The following is a 24,348-nucleotide window of genomic DNA, read 5'->3' as shown; positions in this document are numbered from 1 at the left end:
TAGCAGTGTGGTCTGCTGGTGGTTTTTGTCTTTAATCAGAATTCTGACGCTGTAAATCCAGCACTGATCTTCTCCCCGGCCTCACATCTTCACATGGCTCCCTAATAGCTGAAGCGGACCTGCGGTAAGCCATTTCCCTTTACCTTACCCCTCCTCACCCTCCTCCACCTCATCCCTAGAGGCTAATGGGCCCCACACCAATAGGGCTTCCCCATTGGTCATTAGGAATCGCCTCATCCCAAAACACGGCCCCTCATATTCTACCTCAGTCACTGGAGCATTTCCCCGGTCAACAAAGAGGGGTGTGTCTGTCCCGCAGTACACTGAAATATACTGGATCTCTGTTTGTAGCATTTTACAGTGGGTGGCTTAATTAATAAGCTATTTAAAGTCCAGCTACACAAAAGAGCTGCTGGTGGATTTCATGTTTACATTTAGACTTCTCGATCAACCGTCCTGGCTATTTAAAATAAATCACTGTAAAAGAATGCAGAAGGGCTGAGTGTACACCGGCACAGGGTCGCATCAGAGGAGCTGAATAAAAAGCAATAACAGAGGATCAACATTTTTTTTGGACTCAGTTGTCCTGACTGATAATGGCATTCAATTCTCCACAGGCAGTTAGCTAGCACACCCTGGTGGCTGCACCGTGGAACCACATGGCACATGTGCTTGAGGTCATGCCAGAGGCAAAACACTAAATGTCCACTTACCAGTAAAATAAACCAATGCAAATGGGTCTACTATATAGCAGTATAAATTGCAGGAAGTGCTCACCAGAGCTGTGGTCCATTGTAGTTGATTTGAATGTTATAACAGGGTGATGGATATGCTTTACAGCACAGAAAATGGTTGTATCATATGTCAACCTTTCTGCCAGCCTTATTTGAGTCCTCTTGTCCTTGACATTTGTCAACAACAATCTAACTTCTCATCAGCTCAACAGCACTGTTGCTTTGGATTGCAGCAAAAGTTGTGAATAATGCTGGTCGCTACTGTGTAATTTTTATTTATTTTTTTGGCATATTTAATAGATATCATATGAACAGTATTAAAGTGGAAATATGTAATTTTTCATATTTTCACATCCCATTAAAACAAACAGTTACTACTGCTCAACAGCTATTAAAAGCACATTAATGAACCACACAGTTGTAATGGGTGACATGCTCCTCCATTATCTGAAAAAGTCAGTCTCACATGCGTCTGCCTTAATACTCATTAGAGATCTAAACACGCTGCTGAAAATAGTCCCTGTAAATACACTATTTACTCCCACTACATTAACAGTATCTGCTGAAAAATACAATGCCCATTTATAAAAAAAAACAGATGAAGCCAATGTGGAGATGTTCGGCTATAATGCACAGCACCATACACAACCATACCAACTGTCAAACATGGTGGTGGAGGTGTCATGATTTGTCATGTCATGAACCCGGGCACCTTTCAGTCACTGAGGCTGCGTTCACACTGCAGCCTGAAGTGATCCAACTCCGATTTTTTTTTTTTTTTTGCCTTTATGAGACCTGTATCTGATCTTTTCATGACAGTCTGAACAACACAGATCCGATTTTTACAAATGTGACCCAGGCCACTTGGATATGTGGTCCTACATCCGATACGTATCTAATCTTATCAAATTTGACCTGTGTCTGTATGGCCAGGTTGCATTAATCCGACCTGTACGTCATTGACACTCGACAAATGTCACTATTCTGCATCCTGATCCACGTTTACTTCCGCAAACACTGAGCACGCTTTCTACGTGTGACATTATTGCATCCTTTACTGCGCATGTGGGACACTTCTAGGTTGTTTGCAATTCACACAGGAGATCACATACAAGTCGCATACATTTGGAAATGTGAACGACCATGCAGAAAAAAATTTCACAAAAAATCGAAATTGAGCATTAATAGCCCGAGTCGACCATGAGCTCCTCTGTATACCAAAGTATTCTAGAGTCAAATGTGAGGCCATCTGTCTGGCAGCTACAGCTGATCCCAAGCAAAGCAGCAAATTTGTAACAGAATCACTGAAAAGTGAAAAGAATCAAGGTGTTGCAATAGTCCAGTCAAAGTCCAGGCCTCACCTGAAGAGCTGTGCATAAATAAATGTCTGCAAACCTCAGTGAACTGAGGCAATGTTATAAAGAAGGGTGGGTCAAAATTCTTCCACAATGATGTGAGAGACTGAGTTATTACTGCTAAAGGCGGTTCTACAAGGTATTGAATCACAGGCTGTACTTAGTTTTTCACACACTCCTTCTGCATTTTGGCGTAGTTCTTGTTAAATAATTAATGACATGGTGTAATTTTTGAACCTGATAAGGATACATACCTACCTAGCGCACTTGGCTGCAATGCACAGACACAAACCTGCTTGTTAGTGCTAAGAAACAAACTGATAAAGCAGTTGGATTTAACGCACCAAAACTGGAACACAGATCTCTTGGGTGGGCTCTGTCTCAGCAGGCTGTAATATTTGTCAGATAGTTCAATTACAAATGCTCTCGAGGGCACCAGCAGCACAAACACTTGTGATATCTGGTTCAGTGACTGGAATTAGCAGAGTTGAGGCCTAGCAGACAGCAGTCGGCGAGGCCTCACTGTGCTGGCACACTTACAGCAGCCCGACCCCTAACTTGAAGCCTCGACAAAAATCTGAGAAAGCGATTAAGGAATAATCACTCCCACGGTTGTTGTTTAAAGGGGGGGGGGGGATTAGCTATGAAGACAAAAAATATTTTTATACAGACTGAAGTTAGACTTTTAAGCCTGTGGGGATTGACTCACTTTTGGACCCAGCCACAAGTGACCATTAAAGTAACTGCAGCTCTGGGCACATTATCTTTGCTTCATTTTTTTTTTTTTTTTTTAGCCCAGGAGGTTGGGGTTTGGAGTGCTAAAAATAGTACCTTTTAAATAGTACCTGAGTTAGGTTTAAAGTTTTGGTAAACCACTTTATCTGAAGCCATTATTCTTGGCAATGTCAAAATGTGCCCTGTTCTTTTTTTTATTTGTGTAACTGCATATTTGTGCCTCTAACCAAACCTTTAACCCCTGTCCCGAAACTTCACTAAAGGTGGCATGTTTACCCCACAAGAACTGACATACTTAAACAGATATCTATAAAATTCATGACTTATATTTTCATTTGAATGTCAAGCCCTTTACTATATTAAATTGCCTATTTTCCATTTTCTTTCCAAAACCCTCCTGGTAACCTCCAGTCTCCTATTTCTACTGTATTCCTAGCAGGGGTGCGTGCGTCTAACAGTCAAAATATAAACATGTCTCCCAAGTGCCACTGATTGACATGATGTGTTGATTTTCTCATTGCTGACACACACACACACACACACACACACACTTGAAGGCATTTGAAAATAATAGCATATTCCAGTCTCAAAGCAGCCCTGCACGTGTCACAAAACGGCAAAGGGCAGAGATGCATGCGTGTGCAAGTCCTCGGGCTATTTCACTGGTCTTCATTAGTTAGTGTAGCTCATATGTCTTGGAAGTGTAGCCCCGCAATTCATTTGCACTTTTACAACCACAGCTCAAGGAAAGTTTAGCATGGTGCAAATACATCTAAATTCATCTCCAATCCCATAATTCTCACCGCAGCCTCGGCTACATCCAGTCTGCTGCGAACACTCAAGATTAAATGACCTATTTGTGTTTATAATTCACTTGTTACTAATGTTGCAGATCAATGCATTCCCAATTTCCTCCACCTGCAATTCTGCTGTTTCTTGCCCTTAGCTGCTCATTTCACCTGGCAGTATACGCATAATGAAGTTTCAAACAAAACCATACTTTATAAATGGAAAATATTGTGGTATTAATTATAAATAACTGATGCAAAATATTAGAGGGATCGAATGAGCCAAACAGAGGAATTCAGATATTATTTAATAGAGGCCACTCATTGGGACACTGTGCCAGTAGCTACACTTTTATACATTCACTGCCGATGTAATATGTGCACTGACTTTTCGGGCCTCACTGGTGCCTTTCCTTTTCCTCACACTCCCTTAGCCTTGAAGCACTTTATGCTAAGTTAATTTACCCAAATATATCCGCGGCATCATGGCAGCCGCCTCAACATCAACAACTTTGTTAATGGAAACTTGCTGATCCATAAACGTTTGCGCTGCCACAGACTTTTGCTGGGGGGCAGCTCACATATGAATGTTAAAAACCATACAGATCGATGAGGGGCATTTGCAAAGGAGGCATAAGGTGTGTTTAATTATAACTGCGTCAGGGGTTTGCGGGTGTGCGCGTGCTGCTGGGGGAGGTGTTGCCGTTTAAGCTTAAGAAGGGGGTCTGGTATTTAAATAGGGTCACTCCTTGGCCTCACCTTGCAAGTGTTATGCTATATTAAATGCCACTCATGTTAAGTGTGTTGAAACCCTCTTTTGATGTAGTCAAGACATAATATAAAGGTTAAATTGAAAAATGTCCCTTCAACAATGCAGGAACATGCCATGATTGATCTCCCTTGTACAGCAAAGAAATGTTAGGCAGACCTGTTTAGTTAGGCCTCCTTTAAGTGCATGAATATAATATGCTGTAATAAGTGGGCAGATTAGAATTTAAGTGTCAGTCAATCAGGATTTCAAAAGGTCAACAGAGAGAGAATTTGCAAAATGTTGGCAGAAATTTATCATATGACGTTTATCATAGATTTTGTTAATTACATTAGCAGTGGTGCTAATTTTATGCTTGTTTCCTTTTTTTTTTAACTCATATTAACTATGAGGTGAGGTTTTGAGTGTTCACACTGACAAATAGACCAAATGAAATGGACTCAAATCAGAGAGGCACAGATGCTAACGGTCAGACTATCCACTGACCGCACCACATCTCCTGTTACAGTGTAATGTGTTCGCACACTAACATTTACTTATCAGCATAAAATCATGGAATATAATTATTATATTGTGGGTATCTGTGCTAAAAAAAATATAAAATCAAGTGAAATTTTCAGACAATATATTAATTATATTGAAATGCATGGAATTCGTAGATGTTTGTAATTTGAATTTGTTTATAACAAAAAGATCCTGAAAGAGAGCTAAAGCTAAATTGACCACAGCATGTGCTAATTTACACCTGTGCAATTTTACTTGGTTATTTGTTGCTTTTTTATAAAAAGCTCCAAAATCTTCTTTCTATTGACAGCTTATTTCATCCAGAAACGTGATGAGCTTATTATGATGTTACTTGGATGTTAGAGCTTCTCTGAGCTGAATTATAATATGCAGTTTGAAAAGAGAAAAAACTTATTGTAGAAGCTACCCCCCTCCCCCAGTGCCCCCCCCCCCCCAAAAAAAATCTATATTAAAAAATTTAGAAATATTAAAATATTAATACTTAGCAGTTAAACCTTTGAAAAATAGCTAGATGATCTAAGGATTTTTTTAAAATTTTTTTGTCAGGAATGGTAGGTTGTGTTGGGGGGGTGGCAATAAAAGAGAAAAACAAATCATACCAGTCATATTAATATTTTTTTAAAGGCTTCAATGAACAAGCCATACAATTATGGCCTTTTTTTTCCCCCTTTTATAAGAGACGACCATATCAAGTTTTCATCTGAACATAATCAATAATTTCCTTTGTTTAATCTATCTTAAAGCAGTTTACACACAGCATAGTTGTGCTCACAGTTTCTGTGTATATACATACAGACAAAAATCTGTAAACCTAGTCTATGTCAGCACTAGACACCGCACAAACAGTATAATGATAATATCCTCTGCTGAATTATTGTGTTTTGTTCAAAGTTCATCTCTTGGATGAATTCCCAGATGTATTCTTTAAATTTTCCACCACACAATACTGTACCTCCTTATTTTATTTCCGCATTTACATTTTCAAGTAAAATTCCTCCTGGAATTCTCGTCCTCGCATGTCCCTGTACTTCCCAGTTTTAGACACAGGCCGTGATGAAGGCATAAGTTTAATGTCTGCTTCGTTCTCCTCTTACAGAGTCCAGAAGTGCAGGTTCAGATGCTGTGGCTCAAGAACATGTATTGGCGGCCCAGTGGGCCCTATATGCACGGGGCCATGGGAGGATCTGAGCCCAGACAGGGGTGGATCTGGAGTGGATAGGATGTAGTCAATGCTGAACTTGATCTCTGACTCTGGTTTTCCCTGCTGTGTGGGGTTAGGGATAAGGTGGTTATGCTGGGAACTGGGCTTTGGCCTCTCAGGGTTTAAGGGGCAGAAGGTGGAGTCGGGCTCAGGGCATTGAGCTGTGGGTGCGTGCTCATTGCTGTGACTCTCCAAAGAGTGGAAAGGGGTTTCCCCTGAATCACGGAGGCTAATTTTCATGTTCCTCCGGCGTCTGCGACGGCGAAAGTTGCCATTTTCAAACAAATCGAGCATGGATTCACAGCCAGTGGCAAAAGTCCAGAAGTTTCCCTTTCCCTTCTCATTGCCCTCAGTCCGAGGAACCTGTGGGAAATGAGAAAAAAAAAATTCCTTATGTACTATAACAATAATAATATTTGGATGTATTCAAAAATATTTCTACTGTCAAGAATAAGAATAAGAATGTCTACACTTAGGCTTCTTTAGTCCTTAGCAATAAATAATCATGACAATAGAATTAAATGAAATTAAAATCAACAATCACACTAAAAATTGAGAATTTTCGACTTGAAAAAGGCGCATGGAAACTAAAAATCTGTGTAAAATATATAATTCCTAGATCTCCCTTCGTGCTGTGCTCTTTACCTTGATGAAGCAGCTGTTGAGAGACAGGTTGTGTCTGATGGAGTTCTGCCAGGCTCTCTGGTTGGATCGGTAGTAGGGGAATCTCCTCATGATGAATTCATAGATGCCGGAAAGAGTGACCCGCTGGTCGGGGCTCTGCTGGATCGCCATGGCTATCAGAGCGATGTAGCTGATAAACACACACACTTTGAGTAGGTAAAACGTGGTATGACACAAAGAGACAATCACATGAAAACATTGTTATTTTATTTTATTAATATTCAGGTACAGTCCTCACTATTTTTTATGTACACAGTTTTTTGTGCAATATTTTTCTTACATTTTGATTTTTATTCTGTCAGGAAGTGCATAACTCCTCAAGAGACCTTTACTTTTTGTTTTGTATTTTTGCAATGATCCTGTACAATAACAGTAATTTATTTATTGGAGAATAATAGCACTGTAATCAACAATCATAGTTATTCAAGCACATTTAAGTTTGTTGGAAGTAACCATTTTTACAGCTGTGATCTCGAGCTGATAAAACAATGTTAAGTTTGTTTGTTTTCTTCAGCTGTAAAAAAATGTTTAGGTTATTTTTAATACAACATTATTATGAATTTCATTTTAAAGTTGCAGCTAGAGTCAAACTAAACCAGGTTTTCATTTTGTTTTGTGTCAAATTTATAGTACTGGTGAAATTAGTTTTTAAAAAAATTAATTGAAAGCAAGGCATTTTATTTTAAATATAATTTTGAGTAAGGAGCTATTAAACTACTTTTTCATAACTTTACATTGTATAGAGGGACAAAAAGTTCCACTGGTAAAACTGAAATATGTCTTTTTTTTTTGCCTTGTGTAAAATGACTAAAACATGAAATGTGGACAAAAGAAAGAAATAAAGAAAATCTGGATTAACAACCCTTCATACCTGTACGCGGGTCTGCACATTTTCTTCTCTTCATCCGTGCTAGAAGAAGGGTATCCGTCTCCATCGTAGTTGAAGCAGTTGAAGGGGTAGTGAGAGTTATCAAACATATCTACACTTTGACAAGTCAGACGTGTAATCCGAGGTGTTTGGCTCCTCTGAGTGTCCTGGCCAAGGCCCAGCAGCAACACCCTGTCCCGCTGCTCTGCTCTGCCACCATGCTCTGCTCAGCCAGCTGACACTCACTCTGAGCCCTGCTGACGACGGCCGCCTCCAGCCCCCCCCTCCTCATCCCCTCCTCATCCCAGCTGCTCTCCAGGAACTGCCGCTGATCTCGAAACTCACAGTCACCTCTCTGTGGTCTTTCAACCCTTGTGATGCTCTCTTGCAACACCTGTGTTTCCAGCAACCACTTGGAAATTTTTTTGTCCACCTTTCTTGTTTTTATTCTAAGCCAATCCCCTATCTCCAATCACTGCAAAGAACCTGTTTTTTTATATACTTTATTCTAAGTGGTTGGAGTAGTACTCAAAATCTATGCAAACTCAGATGTAAATCATGTGCCTGGCTGCACTATCACAGTGTTGCTATAACACTGAGTAGTTGACTGTTGAATGATGACTGGAGACTGTAGTTATTGAAGGACAGTTATAACAGAGTTATAATAGATTGTATCAAATCTGATAAGCAGAATGTTTCTCCTTACCAAAACCTGCAACCTACATTTATCCCCCCACCCCCCAACTTGACTGCTGAGAGCTTTGCTGAAGACTCAGTTGCACAGCCTCTAGACACGGGCAGAGACGACAAATGAGCTACAGGGGTTTGAATCTTTCAAGCTTACAGTCAAGCAGCTCATTTTGGCTTCATAATGCACACTCTCCAATCACTATTAACAGACTCTAATGGTTAAAAGGTAACTTATTGCCAATCATCTAGAACAGATTAACAACATCTAGTCCCAGAACTGCCAAAGTATAACTTTGGGTCTTCAGGTGAGTTTGGCTCGGTTCACCCACTCCCTCTGGGAAACGAGCTCCTGCATCCTGCAGTGTGAATAATGTTGCCGTGAGTGTGACTGATGTGTAAAAAAAGTGAAGACACACTCCTCTAACAACCTCAGATGTCTCAGATTTTAATAAAGCAGAAGATATTGTCAAACTGTCATTATGGGTTTATATAAAATTAGTGAGCTCTTCCTCTAAGCTCTGCTGAGCTGATCCAGTCCATTCGGCCTCACTGTACCCGGAGTGAACGTATACAGGACAGCCCCCCCCCCCCCCCCCCCCCCCCCCCCCCCCCCCCCCCGCCTGCGTCCAGCAGGATTCTGGGTGGTCTGCTGGACTCGAAGGCCGCCTTCATGTTTTATTTTGCTTCTTTTTATAGCTTAATCTCTCTAAACGTACTTAAAACAGCAAACCCCAAATCAACAAACAAAATCCTTTGCATCTTTGTTTTCCTTTTCTCTCTGTTAACTCTTTAGGGTGTATGTGTGTGTCCACTCTGGCAGACTTTTAGTCAACAACGGGAAGTATTGTAGATGCTATCTATAATGTTCTTTAATGGCCATAAATTGTTTCCGTGTCTATAAAACAGGGAGATGTGTATTCTGAAGGGCTCTTGACGGGGCAATTGGAGCTCTCCTGTGAGGCGACAGAGGCCGGGAAAACAGCCTGAGGTCTGCCAAGCCTCTGTGTGTGGCCTCTCTGGTGCAGGAGTCGCATATAGGTCCTATGATGGTGCGTACGCTGAGAGATTAAAGCAGTACTCGTGTTTATTTCTGATGGCTAATGAAGCAACTAAAAGGTCAAACCTGTGCCTAGTTTTAGCTGCGAGTCCAGAATTTCATGGAACTGCCTGAAAATTGTTTGCTTCTTGTGGCTACATCTTTGTCCACACAAGGATTCACAGTTTTTGGAGTAAAGGTTAAAAAAAAAAAAAAAAAAAAAAAATCCTTGAAGGTCAGCGTAAGCATGCAGAGTAGCAGATCCCACGGCAGCACCATTACATCACATTACAAAATGTCCCTGAGCAGTAAAATATTTCTCTGAAATTGATTTAATGTTCCCTCACGGTGGTTTTTGCATGAATGGTTTGAGCTCATTCAGGAGGAGAACAGACAAGAAAAAAACAGACGTAATTCAAACGTGGCTGTAAACAGGAGCGACAGAAAAGCGGCGCAGAGGAGGAGAAGAGGAGGTCACAGTATCAGGTTGGATTGAACTGAGATCTGATAAGCCCCTCGTGGCTCACTCCCATGACGAGGCTTCCTCTGGCGTCCTGTCTGCGGCCGGCCGCAGTGATTACAGCCCTTAGTTCTCCTCTGGTCACTCTCTGTCCCTCTGATGGTTGTCTCAGATGCTGCTTCCTCCATTCATCATTCTGTCTGCCTCTTTCTGTGTCTGCCTCTTTCTGCGTGTGTGTGTGTACATGCATTTATGTAAACCAACCAAAGAGCCTTTCCGGGGGCTGTTCTGTGAGGAAAGGTTATCAAAACACAGCCGTGCACTGGGAACTGTAAACATGCTTATGCACAGATCTGGGGCTGAGGGCCATTTTCTGTTGCACTGCACTGCGCAGCCATCCTCGCTGCCACCGCTCACCGACAAATCACACTGGATTATATAGAGCACTACAGCATCATCACAGGGTGATTTTACATTTTTTTTTGTCAAATGCACTTATTGACTACATTAACATAAGTGTTACATGCATATTAATTATTTGCTTGTTTTAAGCTGTTGTCCACAAGTGTTGGTAGATCTATTTTACAACTGGGGGGTCATAAATAAACAGTCAGCTTTGGTCTTTCAAAGCTAATTCTACCACACAAAGGGGTGATTGTTTTCTTAATTCAACCATTAAAATGTTTGAAATTAAATAAATAAATGAAATATTTAGGAAAACATCTGATCACTGAGGAACTGTTGGCCCAGCGGTCTTTTGTTGACATCTAGTCGTGGTAGAAAAATAATCCCAAAATAAAAGTTGGTTTGAGGTACTTCATGAAGGATGCCTGTGTGTCCTTATTAACCCTTTTACTACCACGGGGTCAGAGTAACTGGTGACCCCTGCGGCAGAAAAAGGGTTAAGAGAGAGTTTGTACTCAAGATTTGTTTTTCAAAATGAAATAAACAAAACATTCTTGATAGAAAGAAGGCAAAACACACACACACACACACACACACACACACACACACACACACACACACACACACACACACACACACACACACACACACACACACAAATACCTAATAAGTGTTTTAACGTGGAATAAAAAAAAAAAACAGGCTATGCTTATTATTGTTGTGACTGCTGTTACTGACAGGCTGGCTACAATCCACCGAATACATGCCACCAAACTGGACCTCTCAACATGTTTGTGATGCCTTTTGAGCATTTATTAGTATTTTTGAGCATTTTTATTACCTGTTAAATGTTAGGGCGCTCTGTCTTTAATTGCACTTGCAAATTGCAGATATGCAATTCAATTCAATTAAATTCAATTTTATTTATATAGCGCCAAATCACAACAAACTGTCGCCTCAAGGCGACATGCACACCCCTAACTCGCTGAGCCAATTATAAAAATATTCACCCGACTCAAGAAACTATGTGGGGTATGGGGGGAGTATGTGGGGATTGGTTCCCTTTTACAACTAGAGGAACTGCATTTTATGCCACTTTCGGGGTGGCTGCAAGCTCATGAGGTAGAGTGGCTCATCTACTAATCAGAAGGTTGGTGGTTTGATTCCTTGCTGATTCTGGGCTTTGGCCAGTGGAGGAAACTCAGAGAGCTCAGAGGCATGAAGACGGATGAGGAGGTTGTTCTCTTTGCTGAGCTGAGCCAAATGATCTGGGTCACAATGATCTGGAATTCCCATCACTAAGTGCCTTAATATCATTTCATCAATGACATTTCATGTTGTGTTGTTTCCTTTGCTTTAGTTATGAAAAACACACACCCACTGTGTCCTTTGGTCTGCTTATTCAGTTGTTAGTATCATCCACAAACTCTTGAGAGCTGAAGGAAGAGGTGTGTATGTTGGGTTATTGAATAAAAAATGATCGGTCCAAAAAGAAAAGAAAAAAAAAAGACTCATATTATGCTGATTTTGTTTTATTGCACTTTTACCATGATGCAAAGAAATTTGAGATAAAATCCACAGAAACAATGAGCTGAATAAAAAAAAAGAAAAGAAAAAAGAAGCATTTTCACTTCAAGGACACCTTCTAAGGTTCTCCATTGATCCACCCATACATCCATACACACCGTACTGCCCTGACACAGGACTATAGAAACTTAATTAACCCCTTATGGAACAGATGGAGTCAGCACATACACGCACATATGTAGACCTCTGTGTCTTATCTATCGTTCGTACCCAGGAGGAGCTTAACCTTTCGGCTATGAAACCAGACATTCAAGTATTTCTATCATTGCACAGGCACTAGATTTTCCTAATGTAATATATTAGCTTTCAGCCAGCGACTGAATCATTGACACCAACAGTTAAGCTATGAGCTGCTGGTAATGAATGAAATATACATCCTGAAAAATAATCTCTCCACAACAGCAACATCTGGACATCAAATATATTACAAAGAAACAGTAGTGCCACATTTGGCTTTTGGTACCATAACTCTAACCTCATGTCTGTTGCACTGAAGGCAAAAATGTTGGAAAAATGGGTAAATGCTGTAAACACAGGTGGCGATTTGTGATGCCTGTGAAATATGACTGCCAGTACCTGGTAGCCACCTTTTACACATGCTCAGTTTGCCCTCTTGTGGACAAACTAGGAAATTCAGCTTTAACAGAAAGAATATGTGTCACTGGTTAGTATTCATTTTGAACAATAAATAATAAATACTCTCTTAAGGACATGTAACATTTATGGACAAAAATTTATGGACAAATCCAGGAGTAAACCTGCACTCCACTCCAGTCGAATATTTTCATCTTTCAACTATGAGATGCTGAAACAGCTCAGCAGAAATAAAGTTTCAAAATAAAACTATGCAACAAAATATTTTGCAGCAAATCAACATAGCATCATTTTCATAATGAATGTAACAGGAAGTCCCCTTCTACCTCCTCCAGCCACCCTGATTGGTTGACCGAAACTAGCAAGTAGAAACACATAATTCAGCATGTGAAGAGGGGAGGAGATTCCTTACAAGTCCCTCGGAATTCACTGAATTCAAAAAAACGGGTCCTGAACCAGAGAGAGAGAGAGAAGGCGTCTCTTGCAAGACTTTAACGGTTTGGTTGCTGCAGTGGGTCAGCGGAGTAAGCTGTGGTGATACACTACACTCAGGGTTGGATTTTCAAAGGAGTCTAGGAGATGAGCGGTGGTTCGGTCCTGTTCGGCCCCCGATCCGTCCAGAAATCTTAGACATCACCTGTGTCTCAGGCATCAGTGCGGCTACAGTTATTGCACCGTTTTCCAGTCCTAGCCAGCAGGCGTCCTCTTCCACGCAGCTTATTACCTCAGGCAGGTGGGCTTTCCTGTAAGTTCAGCAGAAATTAAGCCCTCAGAGAAATTCAGCACAGATGGAGTTCATCTGCGTTACAGGATGCCAGTTCAGTTTAAAAGTACGACTGGGTTAGCTCAGTCCAGTCTCAAATCTCCAGGTAGTCAGTCCAGTCCAGCCGCCAGCGCCCTGAGGCAGCTACCTCCGTCTCGGGCCGTTGTGGGCGTGGTCTGTCCCTTGGTACCCCTGGAGGTCGTCCTCCACCACATAGCTGTGTCCCTCCTTCTCGATGCAATCTGACAGCACATTTAGCACCTAGTGACAAACAAATGCCAAACTTTTAGTACACGGTCAGCTTTTTGTGATTTTCAAGTAACTAACTCACAGCTAGAAAGTAAATGAGCATTGTTGGGCAGTTCCTTTAGAGTAGGGCTTGACAACCTGTTATTTTTAATTATTCTGCAGATAATTTATTAGTCAATCACTTCTCAGTCAACAGCCAACATTTCTCTACACCTTTAGCTGCTTAAAAAACTGAAGTGATTACCAAAATCAATGAGTTCATTGCCTAACTGGTTATTGTTTCACTTTAATAAATTCAATACGCAATCCAAAAACAAAAACTGCTTCACGAGTATGAAGCACTGACCTGGCGCAGTCGTCGGTCCATGGCATCCAGGTGTGGCTGGATGAGGATGGGGGAGAGGCGGTCCCTCACCAGGGATTCTGCCATGAGCACAGACAGCTTGTATTCCTCCTTAGCCAGCAGCTGCAGTCGCAAGTGGGTCGACTTCCTTACCCTGCAGAAAGCGAACAGCAGGGGGGAAAGAGTTAGCGCGGCCTCACGCTTCATATCTGCGCCTCCGCTCAGCAACGCTCACACCAAAATACAACAAACAAAGCCTTTACTAGCCTCACACAGATTATAATTTTTGTTTTCCATTTACATTGCATCCTTACCTGCAGCATTGGGTCAGTGGCACCAGAATGGACAACTCATCATGTGAGTGTTTTCCAAAGCTAGGGCGAAAAGCATAAGCATGAGGGCGCTTTCAGAATTTTGTACATTATGTTCAGAACACTTGCACATTATGTGTTTGTTTTTCCTCATTTGGTGTATATATATATATATAAAAAAAAGAGAAGTTTTACTTTTCCTTAATTTATGTGTATACTGTACTATTACAACGGCAGATGCTCATATTTTCAACTGAAGTGTCAAATATGAACTCATTGTATGTGCAGATAATCCCTGATAGCCAGGCTGCTATATATTATTGGATTATAACAGTTTCTTTATTTAATATTTTTGTCCTGCAGGATGTCAGTGAGAGCTGATATCCCTCATCTGATAATCTTGAATGTATAGCTCTCCCTGTGGACACTGCAGGCCCTCCCACCTGCTGACCACAAGGGTCAGCCAATCATGGGAATACTTGGCTGAAAAGGAGGGTGGCCTTTAAAGGGAGAGGAGCTAACTGATTGGTGAGGTATAAAAAGATTATTTTGAACATTTAATCATGCAAAGCTACACTACTGGAGTACAAAAATAAAAATATGGAGTCATAAATTAGCATAAGGGCTCTAAACTAAAGCTACGAGGTGCTGTACTGACTCACCCCCTGCCGTTGTCTAGATGGATGATGAAGGTCTCATTTCCAAACTTTTCAAATGTCTCATAATGGTGGCGATCCATGTTCCCTGTTAAGAAATACAGCCAACAGTTCAGCCAGTAGTTAAGAAAGAGGTAAAGAAAACACATAGCAGATACTGCATATTTTGATATGTGAGCAGTATGCCTACAGTACATACTGTACATACTGTATAAAAGTACATTTATCAACATTTTGCCCATTATTTGACCTGTGAAAGGTTGATGGCAGGGCCGTGGAGTGCAGTGAACTGGGCCACACTAACTAATCCACCTTTTCAGTGTTGGGAGAAAAGTGGCTCGTGGTGTTACGTCAGACACTCACCCATGAGGAAGTCAAAGATGGTCATGTCCATGATGTCCAGCAGTCGTGTCCCACTGTCATAAGGCGGAGTCTGTTTGACCTCCTCGCAGTAGTCTGGGTCCACCTCCCATCTGAAGAAATGTTTAATACTTTTAGAATTTTGCATCTGCTTTGGAAAAAAAATTAATTTTAAACCCATTTTTCCCTTCTTTATTTATTTATACATAAAATCATCTAGTACTAAGCTTTGGGTGTGTTTTTTTCCCCTGAATAATAACAAGATTGAAATTAATTAATTTCTTCCATGAAAAGATGCACAGTCAGCATTAACCTCTTGCTCAGTTCTAGCAAATTAATGCCATTGGTAGCTGTGATAAACGCCCCCTGATTGCTAAATCTACAAGACTGCACTCAACAGTGACTCTCTCAGAATCTGCTTTTAATTTTTTTTTTTTGTGCGAATGCGGGATCGAAGTCTTACTCTGCCTTCTTGCGTTTGTGGTACGAGCGTCTCCACGGGTTCCTCCAGGTCTTGCGTTTGGCGAGGGCCAGGTCCGGGAGGAAGGCGGCCAGAGATCCTTCGATCTGGTCTGGTTTACCACACAGAGCGTGCTCAGTGGAGCAGTAGTATGAACACTCGCCATAGAAGCACACATTGTTGGCTGAGAGTCAGAAAAATGACAGAACGGTAAGTTTCTTCTATTCAGACACTCGGTGTTTAATGCTTAAAAAGTCACTGCACTCCTTTTCCTTTTTGTCATTCACTCCACATATATTTAAAGACCATTAAACCTACCTGGGGACACTCACTGACCTGTATTAATTGCTGAGATTGTCAGTAATTTTAATCCTGTGATAATTTTCCTTGTGTATAATATGTAAAGCTGCATTGCTAATTGACTGTCGTGCTTTGGCACAGGGTAAAGTCCCCCGATAATACTAATCCCATGCAAATGAATATCACAGCAATTCAGGCCATACGGCTTGCTCTACATTATGATCAAGGAAGTACTTCGTTTTTTTGCTGTGCTTTTACTTTTTTTGGCATGTTAAAGAAATTTCGCTGAGGGTATTTTGAGATCATTTTTCAACAATTCGACGGATGGTTGGGAAACTGCACACGGACGCATGCTGTTTTGGAAGAGAAATTAAAAACAGTAGAAATGATTGACATTTGTGTGGAATATTTAAGTCAACTGGAGCAAAAAAAAAAAAGCAGCAGCAACAACAAAACCAATCAAAGAGCAAGTTTTTCTCTTCTTGTTGTACCTCTGAAAACCACTAACTCTGCCCCCTTTCCCACTGTGTACCTGGTGAAATGAAGAAGGTCCTCCAGAGCTTTTTATCCCGTGTAACATCTCGGATCTCCTTTGTCATGTTAACTAGCCGGCCAGCCACAGGAGGAACGCGGCGGAAGTCCAAGATCCTACAGGATGGAGATAAATACTGAGGGTCATGCTCTGCCTTTAGAATACCCATTCAGGTCTTAAAATTTTGTGGCAGCCCACCAAAACAGTATGAAAGTGATGACTGCATGTGTTCTAATAACATATAAATTAGCCGTTGTAATTTGGCCTCTGGATCTGCACCACTCATCAACAGTTCTGGCAGTTGCAGTAATTGCGACATCATACAGATCATGAAGACTCAGGCCATTAGGGTACACCAATGTTTCAGTTTGTGTCCAGACTATAATAATATTAGCAATAATTGAGTCATAATTCAGTAAAATCTGAAAGCACACTTAGTTTTAGAGATAGTTTAACTGAACCTTCCCCAGGATGTCACTATCTTTACCTTAAAAAGTCAACTTACAGCCCAAAGGCCACATTAGGGCTGCCTAATAATCCCCCCACAACCACCACCCCAATCTAGTATTCATTGAAGACCTGCAGTGTGCTGAGCCTCTGTTTGTGGGACCAGCTGTTTGTAAAGCAGAAAAGCTTTTTCACACCAGATGGGAGCTGAACTTACAATCCCTCACTTAGAGGAATCAGTGCTTCACCTGTGAAACTGTATGTGATGTAACGTCTGTACCAGAAGGGGGCACTGTGACACAAGTACCAGACAGTTTTGCCTCACGCTGGTAAACCTCCCCGTGGTTTTCATGTGTCTGTGATTCTACATTAAGCTCTTTTTTTCTTTTAAACTCCAGTACAGCTTTTGTTTCCTTATTATGTTGAAAGATATAAGCTTCCAGTACATTTTGATCTATTTGTAGTTTTGTGTTTTTTGCGTGATTTGACCAGAAACTAGTGCAGAGCTGTTTTTAAGAGATGTTTAATATAGCGTGAATGTCTTCCTGTATGCATGCAGCCACCCAGCTACAACATCAGCATGGGCTCTTTAAAAATTGATACCCCTGACAACACCTAATGGCCAAGGCCTGAGGGCAGGGAGACACAGGGAGACGGACTGATTAAATGAAATGAAGGTGCGGGAATGAGACGAGAGAGATACAGAGATATGGGAGAACAAGCCCATCATACAAATGATGCCATCAAGTGTGTTGGCGGGTGCAGTGACACAGACACTTACTATCTCTTTCCTGCTCACTGTCAAAAAGACAGAAGGGCGCAGGATGCGGTGCAGTACGGCACTGTTTGGCCTGCTGGGCCCGGGCCTGCCGCCATGCTAAAGGGAACAGCTAGTGCTGGCTCCTGCTTCTTTTATCACTCACACACATTTTCTTCCATCTTTGTCCCCTTTTGATAAGCCCTATTCCCACAGTGCCCATTTCAATCTTGTGTTATATTTAGGATGGGTTCGAGAGAACCTGCTAAGAGCCGTGAATTGAACAACAGTGGGAATCACTACTTCCCATATTCCCGGCTGAAAAATGCATAAGACCCAAGTGGGTCTCGTGAGATTGGAGCTTATATGGTTTAATATTTTAAGGTCACATCTGGCCTTGTATGACTTTATATCTGCTGACTACCTAATGCAGCAATATCATGTGCACTTCCCAGTTAAATCCAATCACATTATTAATGATGCCTAAAGCAGTTTAGCCTATATAGGAAGAGACATTGTGTCTGTGCATGTGTGCGTGCACACGGCTGCGCCAGCGATGCTTTAAAAGAGCCTGTGTGTGTCTGCGGGCCCCCTGGGAGGCAGTGTAGCCTCAGCCTCTGCACCAGCAGCAGAAGCAGCAGCAGCAACTCTCTGGACAGGCTCTAATTTAGAACAGACAAAATAAGGAAAAAATAAAGCGCTGCTTTTGGCAAACCCTTCCTGGCTTATATTTAGAATGGCACAGGGCCTTTCATGCCTTTGGTTTCCTCTTCTTCCCCTTAACCCACACATATGCTGGAGCGTGTGAGCATATTTTCATGTGTATGTGTGTATGTGTGTGTGCAGAGGAGGACCAGATGTGTAGCAGACTGGTGGAGAACGCCACTTCTAATGCAATTCCAGATGAACTGTGTCATTGTGCCTAAAGGAAAAACAGATTCAACATCGTTGCCTTCTGTGGCCCTATTGCGTGTGCTTGTGTGTGAACGTGTGTGTGTGTGTGTGCATGTGTGTGCGTGAGAAAGAGAGAGAGACCCCTGTATCATCTCGTGTCAGTTCCAAGGAACCCCAGCATTCAGACAACACAAGCCCTCTGCTCGTAACAGCATACAGCCACAGTGACGTCAGCTCGACTTTAATAGCAACACACTGAAACTCATTGCTCTCGCTCGTCGATCAGAGAGCCTCGTGAGGATTTCTCTTTTCATTAAAGTCTCTCCAGCAGGCGGGTGGGCCGTAAAGTGCCTGGTAGCCTGGTAAAGGCAGTAAAGTCTGAGAGCTTGGTGGTTAGCTAAGCGTGGAGGCTGTAGTCATTGTTCAGTCAGATTCTAGCTGAGGGAGGGCAGCATTCATCCGTTATGACTCATGGCCTCTCTGAGCTCACAGCTTCTACTGTATGGGTCAAACTCACACCATTCATTGGGTTTGAGTAAAAAAAAAGAGATGAGTTTCTGAGGAATGGGAAGAAAATGTGCAAGCAAGTGCAAAGGGAATCTAGTGTATATGGAAACATGCATATGAGAAAGATGCATGCCTGCATTCCTGCAAGCTGGGTGTTGCTATACTTGGGGTGACTCCAATCAGATACTTTTTTTTATTTCATTCCAACAATTAAAAAAAAACCAAAAAAAAAAAACAAAACAGGTAGAATGGCAACATTTTTATCTTTTTATCCTTTGATATTCTAATAACCAGATTATGCTAATCAAGCAATTATGTAAGAGAATTCACGCATTAATTAGCAAGGCTTCACACGAAATATGGAAAATATTCATACAAGCACACGTGTCTTAAAGCGTTACTGTAAGACGGCGGCACACGGTTGCGGTGTTTTGTTTGGGATCTCTGTTCCTCCCAGGTGGTTAATGAGCTGACACGAGGACGGGCAAAGAAAAATAGCAATCAGGGAGGAACAAAAACCCTGCAGGATGTTGGCCCTCAAGGGTGGAAAAAATACTTGGGAGGTTAGTGTAAATTTAAGATGATGAGCCCCCAGCCCCCCCCTTTATTAAGTCTGAAGTGTTTGTAGCAACAGGACTGTTTCTGGGTGTTATGGTGCTCAAGGCCAAACACCCACTGCTGCCCCTGAAGGAAGAGGTCTTTTCATAGTTGATTCTTTAATGGTATTTTAGTTAAATTTAGCTTCTGGTTTGTGCCAAGCTCCATCTTTCCTTGTCTCAACCATGTTCCATACATACATACATACATACATAAATGTTGAACACGGGAAACTGCATAAAAGTGAAGTTTCTGGATTATTTCCATATATTTTACAAATAAAAATCAGCAAAGTTGCTACCAGGATGAAGGCACAAAGTGCTGGCAGTGCTGCTGCTTTGATACTGAAGGCCTTTATTAATAATGCTGAAGGCCTTACATTTGCTTTACATGTAAACAATTCTGAAAGAGTTTCTAGAGTAGCCTCAGCAGCACCGCTCACAGACAAGTCTTCTATCTTACCCACAGCAACGCATCAGCTGCTGCTTGCTCAGTTTTTATTTTGTGGCTCAGTAGTTTTTATGGTATCATTGAGCACTGCTCCTCTGTTTAAGCTTGAAGTGTTGCCTAATATGAAAAGAAATAGAATAAATTAATAAGAATTCCCCCCTTTACTCCAAAAGTAAATGTTTATGCTTTATGAGTATTGGATGTCTTATTCAAGTAACTGGCAACTTTTGCATTGTTCTCATGCTCATGCAACATAATTACAAAAATAAAACATGGATTAAGTAAATATTATTCATGTATGGCACAAATATATAAGTTCTTTATAATGTTTGTAGTTTATTTAATAAACTGCTTAAACTGCACATATACCGTATTTTCCGGAGTATAAGTCGCACTTTTTTTCATAGTTTGGCTGGGGGTGCGACCTATACTCCGGAGCGACGTATATGTGACATTTATAACACATGAACCAAAATACTCCAGCCACTTGACATCTCTGTGAACTGCAGCTTTAAGGCAGTCTTGCGTAACCTGTGGGCGCAGTGGATGGAGAGCACAGCTTAACGGCAACTGGGAGAATGCGCCACCCAACTTTCCTGGAAGTCATTGGATGGATCAAGAAAACATGGGCTTCAGTGACAAACCATCCTGTTGGGATTCAGAAAGGCTGGAATAATTGGAACTGCAGCTGACGACGAGTCTGACTAACGCGACACAGAAGAGGAAGCGGCGCTTCGTCTACGGAGTTGTTTAGAAGTGACACCGAGGATGAAGAATTCAATGGGTTGATGGTTTGGTTAACTTGTTAGTATGTTCTTTATGCTATGGTTATCTGAATAACTTAATGTTACGTTAACATACTGTAGCGATTCTCTTAGTTAGAGAGCGTGTTGATGTTGTGGGATTTCGGACTGTTCGGGAGGTTCGTGAAGGCAGCATGGAGAGAGAGAAAAAGACCGAGAGCTTGCCTGTGTGTGTGTTGCTGTTCCGCTGTTGTAGTTATGGTTGGCGTGGCTGTGGCCTACAGCAGCCGTTTTTCTGCTAATAAAGACGATCTTTGTTGTGAATATCGCCGACTTTGGAAGTGTGTTTACAACGTTACAATACCGAACACGTGTTCGTTGTGCGTCATGTAGCTGAATGTGCTACGTTAGCATAACGTAGGTGTAACCGTGTTCGTCCTGTTCTTTAATCCATTATTATTTTAAATTGCCGTTCAAGATGGAATTTCTGCTCTGGGTCTCGGATTCTATCAACCCCCCCCCCCCCCCCCCCCCCCCCCCCCCAAAAAAAGTGCGACTTATAGTCCAGTGCGACCTATATATGTTTTTTCTTCTTTATTATGCATTTTTTGGCTGGTGCGACCTATACTCCGGAGCGACGTATAGTCCGAAAAATACGGTACTTGTATTTATGCTGCAATTCTGAATTACAGTGTGAAACTGATGCCAGCCAATATTTACATTGAAAAGGTTTCCAGTGTATTTTTTCCAATACAGCGATGCGTAGCATGCCTGCGGCTGATAATTTGCTCTTTGTAGCGAGGCACGGGAAAACTAAAATCTTTTGATCATCTATTATCTATCATCTTTCTATGTGGGACTCGTGGTTTTCAAAAGTCCCCGAGTATTGTGACAGGCTAGTGTTCACCTACTTGTCCAGATGAAAGGCTGCAATTTCAGCATTGTGTCTTTCAAAGTCGGAGAAATAGAAGAAGTCTGGCGGCGTCTCCTGCTCCCGGGTCTGCCTGCAGGAGCACAAGGGGAAAAAAAAGCGCAGTTAGCCGAGGGGTTACATGTATACCTAATGCATAACCGTTCAGCAACCTGCAGGGGTTTGACACTGAGCGTCAAGCTATGCATGTAGTCACTGTTCTCAAAATGATTTGCATTAATACAAAATACATGGATACAGAATGCATGGAGTAGCAGGCATGCACAGAGTGACAGGAATTCAGTGACAGTGTTTGATGGGGGTACTACATATTAACCAACAATGCATTTCTCACTCCACAGAAGCCCAGTCAGTGATAATCCACTCAGGGTTTACACCTGTGTACCTAATACTACAAACAGCATTTGTGAGCAGTAACTGAGGCACAATAAACTAGTGTCCTTGCCTCACAAAAAGGCCCTCGTCAGAGTTACCGAGGGTGTTTTGTGGAGCAGCAAGAAGAAGGGGACAATTCAAGGTCAAAGACTTTCTCCTGAAGCATCCGCTCCCGTTCTCACCCTGTACCTATTTCTGTCCAGCTCTGATCCTTTTCCCCCTAAAAAAAAAAAAAAACTGCCTTCCACACACATTCTGCCTTAAAGCTCTTACTGGAGGGAAAAGAAGCTCTTAAAGGCTTATATCCAAGAGCTGATGGAACATGGGCCAGGACGGAGCAGGGCAGACAGGGGCCGGGGTAACGAAAAAAAGGGGGAAAAAAAGAGGTGAAAAGACTTCTTGAGAAGGTGCTGGTTATAGAAAATATGCAAGGAGAGCCATGGAACTTGCAGTCTTTCTTAAGAGGGGCTGCATTTTTTTAGTATTTCTTTTCTTTTGCACACTTCGCTTTCTCTTTGCTTTTTTATTGACAACAGTAAATACGTTCCAGGAAGGCAGCTGAGTGTAATGATTGGACTGCATCCTCTGCCGTTTCTACTTCAGCTAGTTGAGGAAGGATAAGAAGAATGGAAACTATCTTGGCAACTTCTCTTTCTCTCCTTCGCTCTCTATTCCCTCTGGATGCCTCTCTCTGTTTATTTCGCTCAAAATCCTCTATCTAACCTCCTCTGCTTCACTGCTTTCTCTCAGAACTGTTTTCTCTGTTTTGGTTTTTTTTTTTTTTCGTGTGTGTGTGTGTGTGTGTGTGTGTGTGTGTGTGTGTGTGTGTGTGTGTGTGTGTGTGTGTGTGTGTGTGTGTGTGCATTCACGGCTTAATACTTTCTATCTGTCTGCATCTCTCTTTTTCTCTCTCCAGTCCATCCGTCACTCCCTTCCTCAGCTGGCTGGCTGATTGTAACTCCACAGCTGCGTGGCTGACATATGCACCAGTCATTAACTAACCCAACATGGAGCCCAGAAACACTCTCATCCACTAGAAATTCCCCCAATTTCCTCTCTCTCTTTATCTTTCTTGTTCTGTCTTTCTAAAATCTATCTCCATCCTCAATCTCCCTGCAAACCTTTGACAGGCAGCCTCGTGCAGATGGGTGGCCAAGTTTGTCAGCAGTAAGCAGAAAACTTTGATAATGAACTCTGCATCAAAAGTGCTTGGAATATAGCTTATCAAAAGATATTCAGCTTTTCTTTATGCATTAGACTACTATGTTCAGCATCAAAAGTTAGCATAAGCACTAAGTTATTCCTCCTTTAAGATTACTCTCTGCCTCTGTTTTCCTCTCACCCTCACTCCTGAGTGGTCACTGAGGCTCTGCCAGTAAAGGCCAGCCGCTGTCTGTTAACTGTATCGCTCTCTTCTTCTGGATAGCCTTGCTTCAGGGACGCAGCTATCGCGCCACATGAAGAAAAAAAAAAAAGATCAAAGCGGAACGTAGTGTCTATTTACCCCCAACGCTGCTCAGCAGCACCGCAACAGAGAAATATCATTCATGGAGACATATAAAGCAGCTACAACTATTTTAACAACAGGGGTGTGAAGTCAGGTGATGAATTTATTGATTGCCAAAACTACAGGAGAATTGAATTTGAATTAATAGATCCCTTTTGGAGACTATAAAATGTAAAAATTGGCATAAATCTTTGGTAGTGTAAAAGATGAAAAAAAAAAATCTCTGCTGGATAAATGACTTTTTTGGCCAGTTGACAATGGCTGGTTGATAGTAGTTTAAAGAGAAAATGGCCTGGTTATTTAGTTTGTTTTTTTTTACTAAAATTAGTTTCCGTGCATGCCGGTCAGCAAAACTTGGCATAAAGAGAAGGAAACAGGGAGAAACAACAACCCATGCTCTGCCCAAAGGTAATATGCCCACCTACCAACGGCTGTAAAGCTCACAAATAAACACTACCTTTTGATTTTTTTACAGAAAAACAGAAAGCTTTTTAAATTTACTTCAAGCGCTGCCTTGTTGTCCAAGTCCATTTACCCCAAAAACCTGTAACACTGCTACACTGGTGATTTACCCAGTCAAATCAACTCTTGGCCATGTTTTGGTGCTGGGGCTGTTTGGAGTGTTTTAAATGGAATTACCTCACAAATATAGCTACCTGTGCATTCATTTATACTATCAACCTCTTCAAAAAGTTTGTGCCCTAGTTTTGGTGAGTAGATTTCTAGTAATTTATT

The 24,348-nt window shown here is 41.7% G+C and overlaps 2 protein-coding genes across 2 annotated transcripts in view; both read right to left on the bottom strand.

The window, feature by feature from the left end:
• Positions 1–5,723: 5,723 nt before the first annotated feature.
• Positions 5,724–7,769, bottom strand: foxl3 (forkhead box L3). The gene is made up of 3 exons (XM_030755879.1): positions 7,663–7,769; positions 6,753–6,921; positions 5,724–6,470 (listed from the first exon to the last, which is right to left on the bottom strand). The coding sequence occupies exons 1-3, from the start codon at positions 7,767–7,769 to the stop codon at positions 5,997–5,999; spliced, it is 750 nt and encodes a 249-aa protein (XP_030611739.1). The 3' UTR covers positions 5,724–5,996.
• Positions 7,770–11,775: 4,006 nt separating this feature from the next.
• The window catches only part of fam20cb (FAM20C golgi associated secretory pathway kinase b), a 20,001-nt gene continuing 7,428 nt past the window's right edge, over positions 11,776–24,348 (bottom strand). The window contains exons 4-11 of the mRNA XM_030755784.1: positions 21,712–21,804; positions 16,406–16,521; positions 15,577–15,757; positions 15,117–15,226; positions 14,760–14,841; positions 14,101–14,160; positions 13,790–13,940; positions 11,776–13,455 (exon numbers count right to left, since the gene is read on the bottom strand). Coding sequence (XP_030611644.1) covers positions 13,339–13,455; positions 13,790–13,940; positions 14,101–14,160; positions 14,760–14,841; positions 15,117–15,226; positions 15,577–15,757; positions 16,406–16,521; positions 21,712–21,804 — 910 coding nt within the window. The 3' untranslated portion in view covers positions 11,776–13,338. The remainder of the gene's footprint in view (positions 13,456–13,789; positions 13,941–14,100; positions 14,161–14,759; positions 14,842–15,116; positions 15,227–15,576; positions 15,758–16,405; positions 16,522–21,711; positions 21,805–24,348) is intronic.

This window comes from Archocentrus centrarchus, chromosome 19 (genome assembly GCF_007364275.1).
Source record: "Archocentrus centrarchus isolate MPI-CPG fArcCen1 chromosome 19, fArcCen1, whole genome shotgun sequence".
In the NCBI taxonomy this organism is placed as follows: domain Eukaryota; kingdom Metazoa; phylum Chordata; class Actinopteri; order Cichliformes; family Cichlidae; genus Archocentrus; species Archocentrus centrarchus.
This window is presented reverse-complemented; position numbering and strand designations above follow the sequence as displayed.

What these genes read in the sequence shown, in the direction of transcription:
- foxl3 (XM_030755879.1), bottom strand. Translation starts at nt 7,769, where the DNA reads ATGTTTGATAACTCTCACTACCCCTTCAACTGCTTCAACTACGATGGA. An exon ending in ATGTGCAGACCCGCGTACAG is followed by an intron (nt 6,922 to 7,662) that starts GTATGAAGGGTT and finishes TGTGTTTATCAG; the next exon opens with CTACATCGCTCTGATAGCCA. An exon ending in TCAACAGCTGCTTCATCAAG is followed by an intron (nt 6,471 to 6,752) that starts GTAAAGAGCACA and finishes CATTTCCCACAG; the next exon opens with GTTCCTCGGACTGAGGGCAA.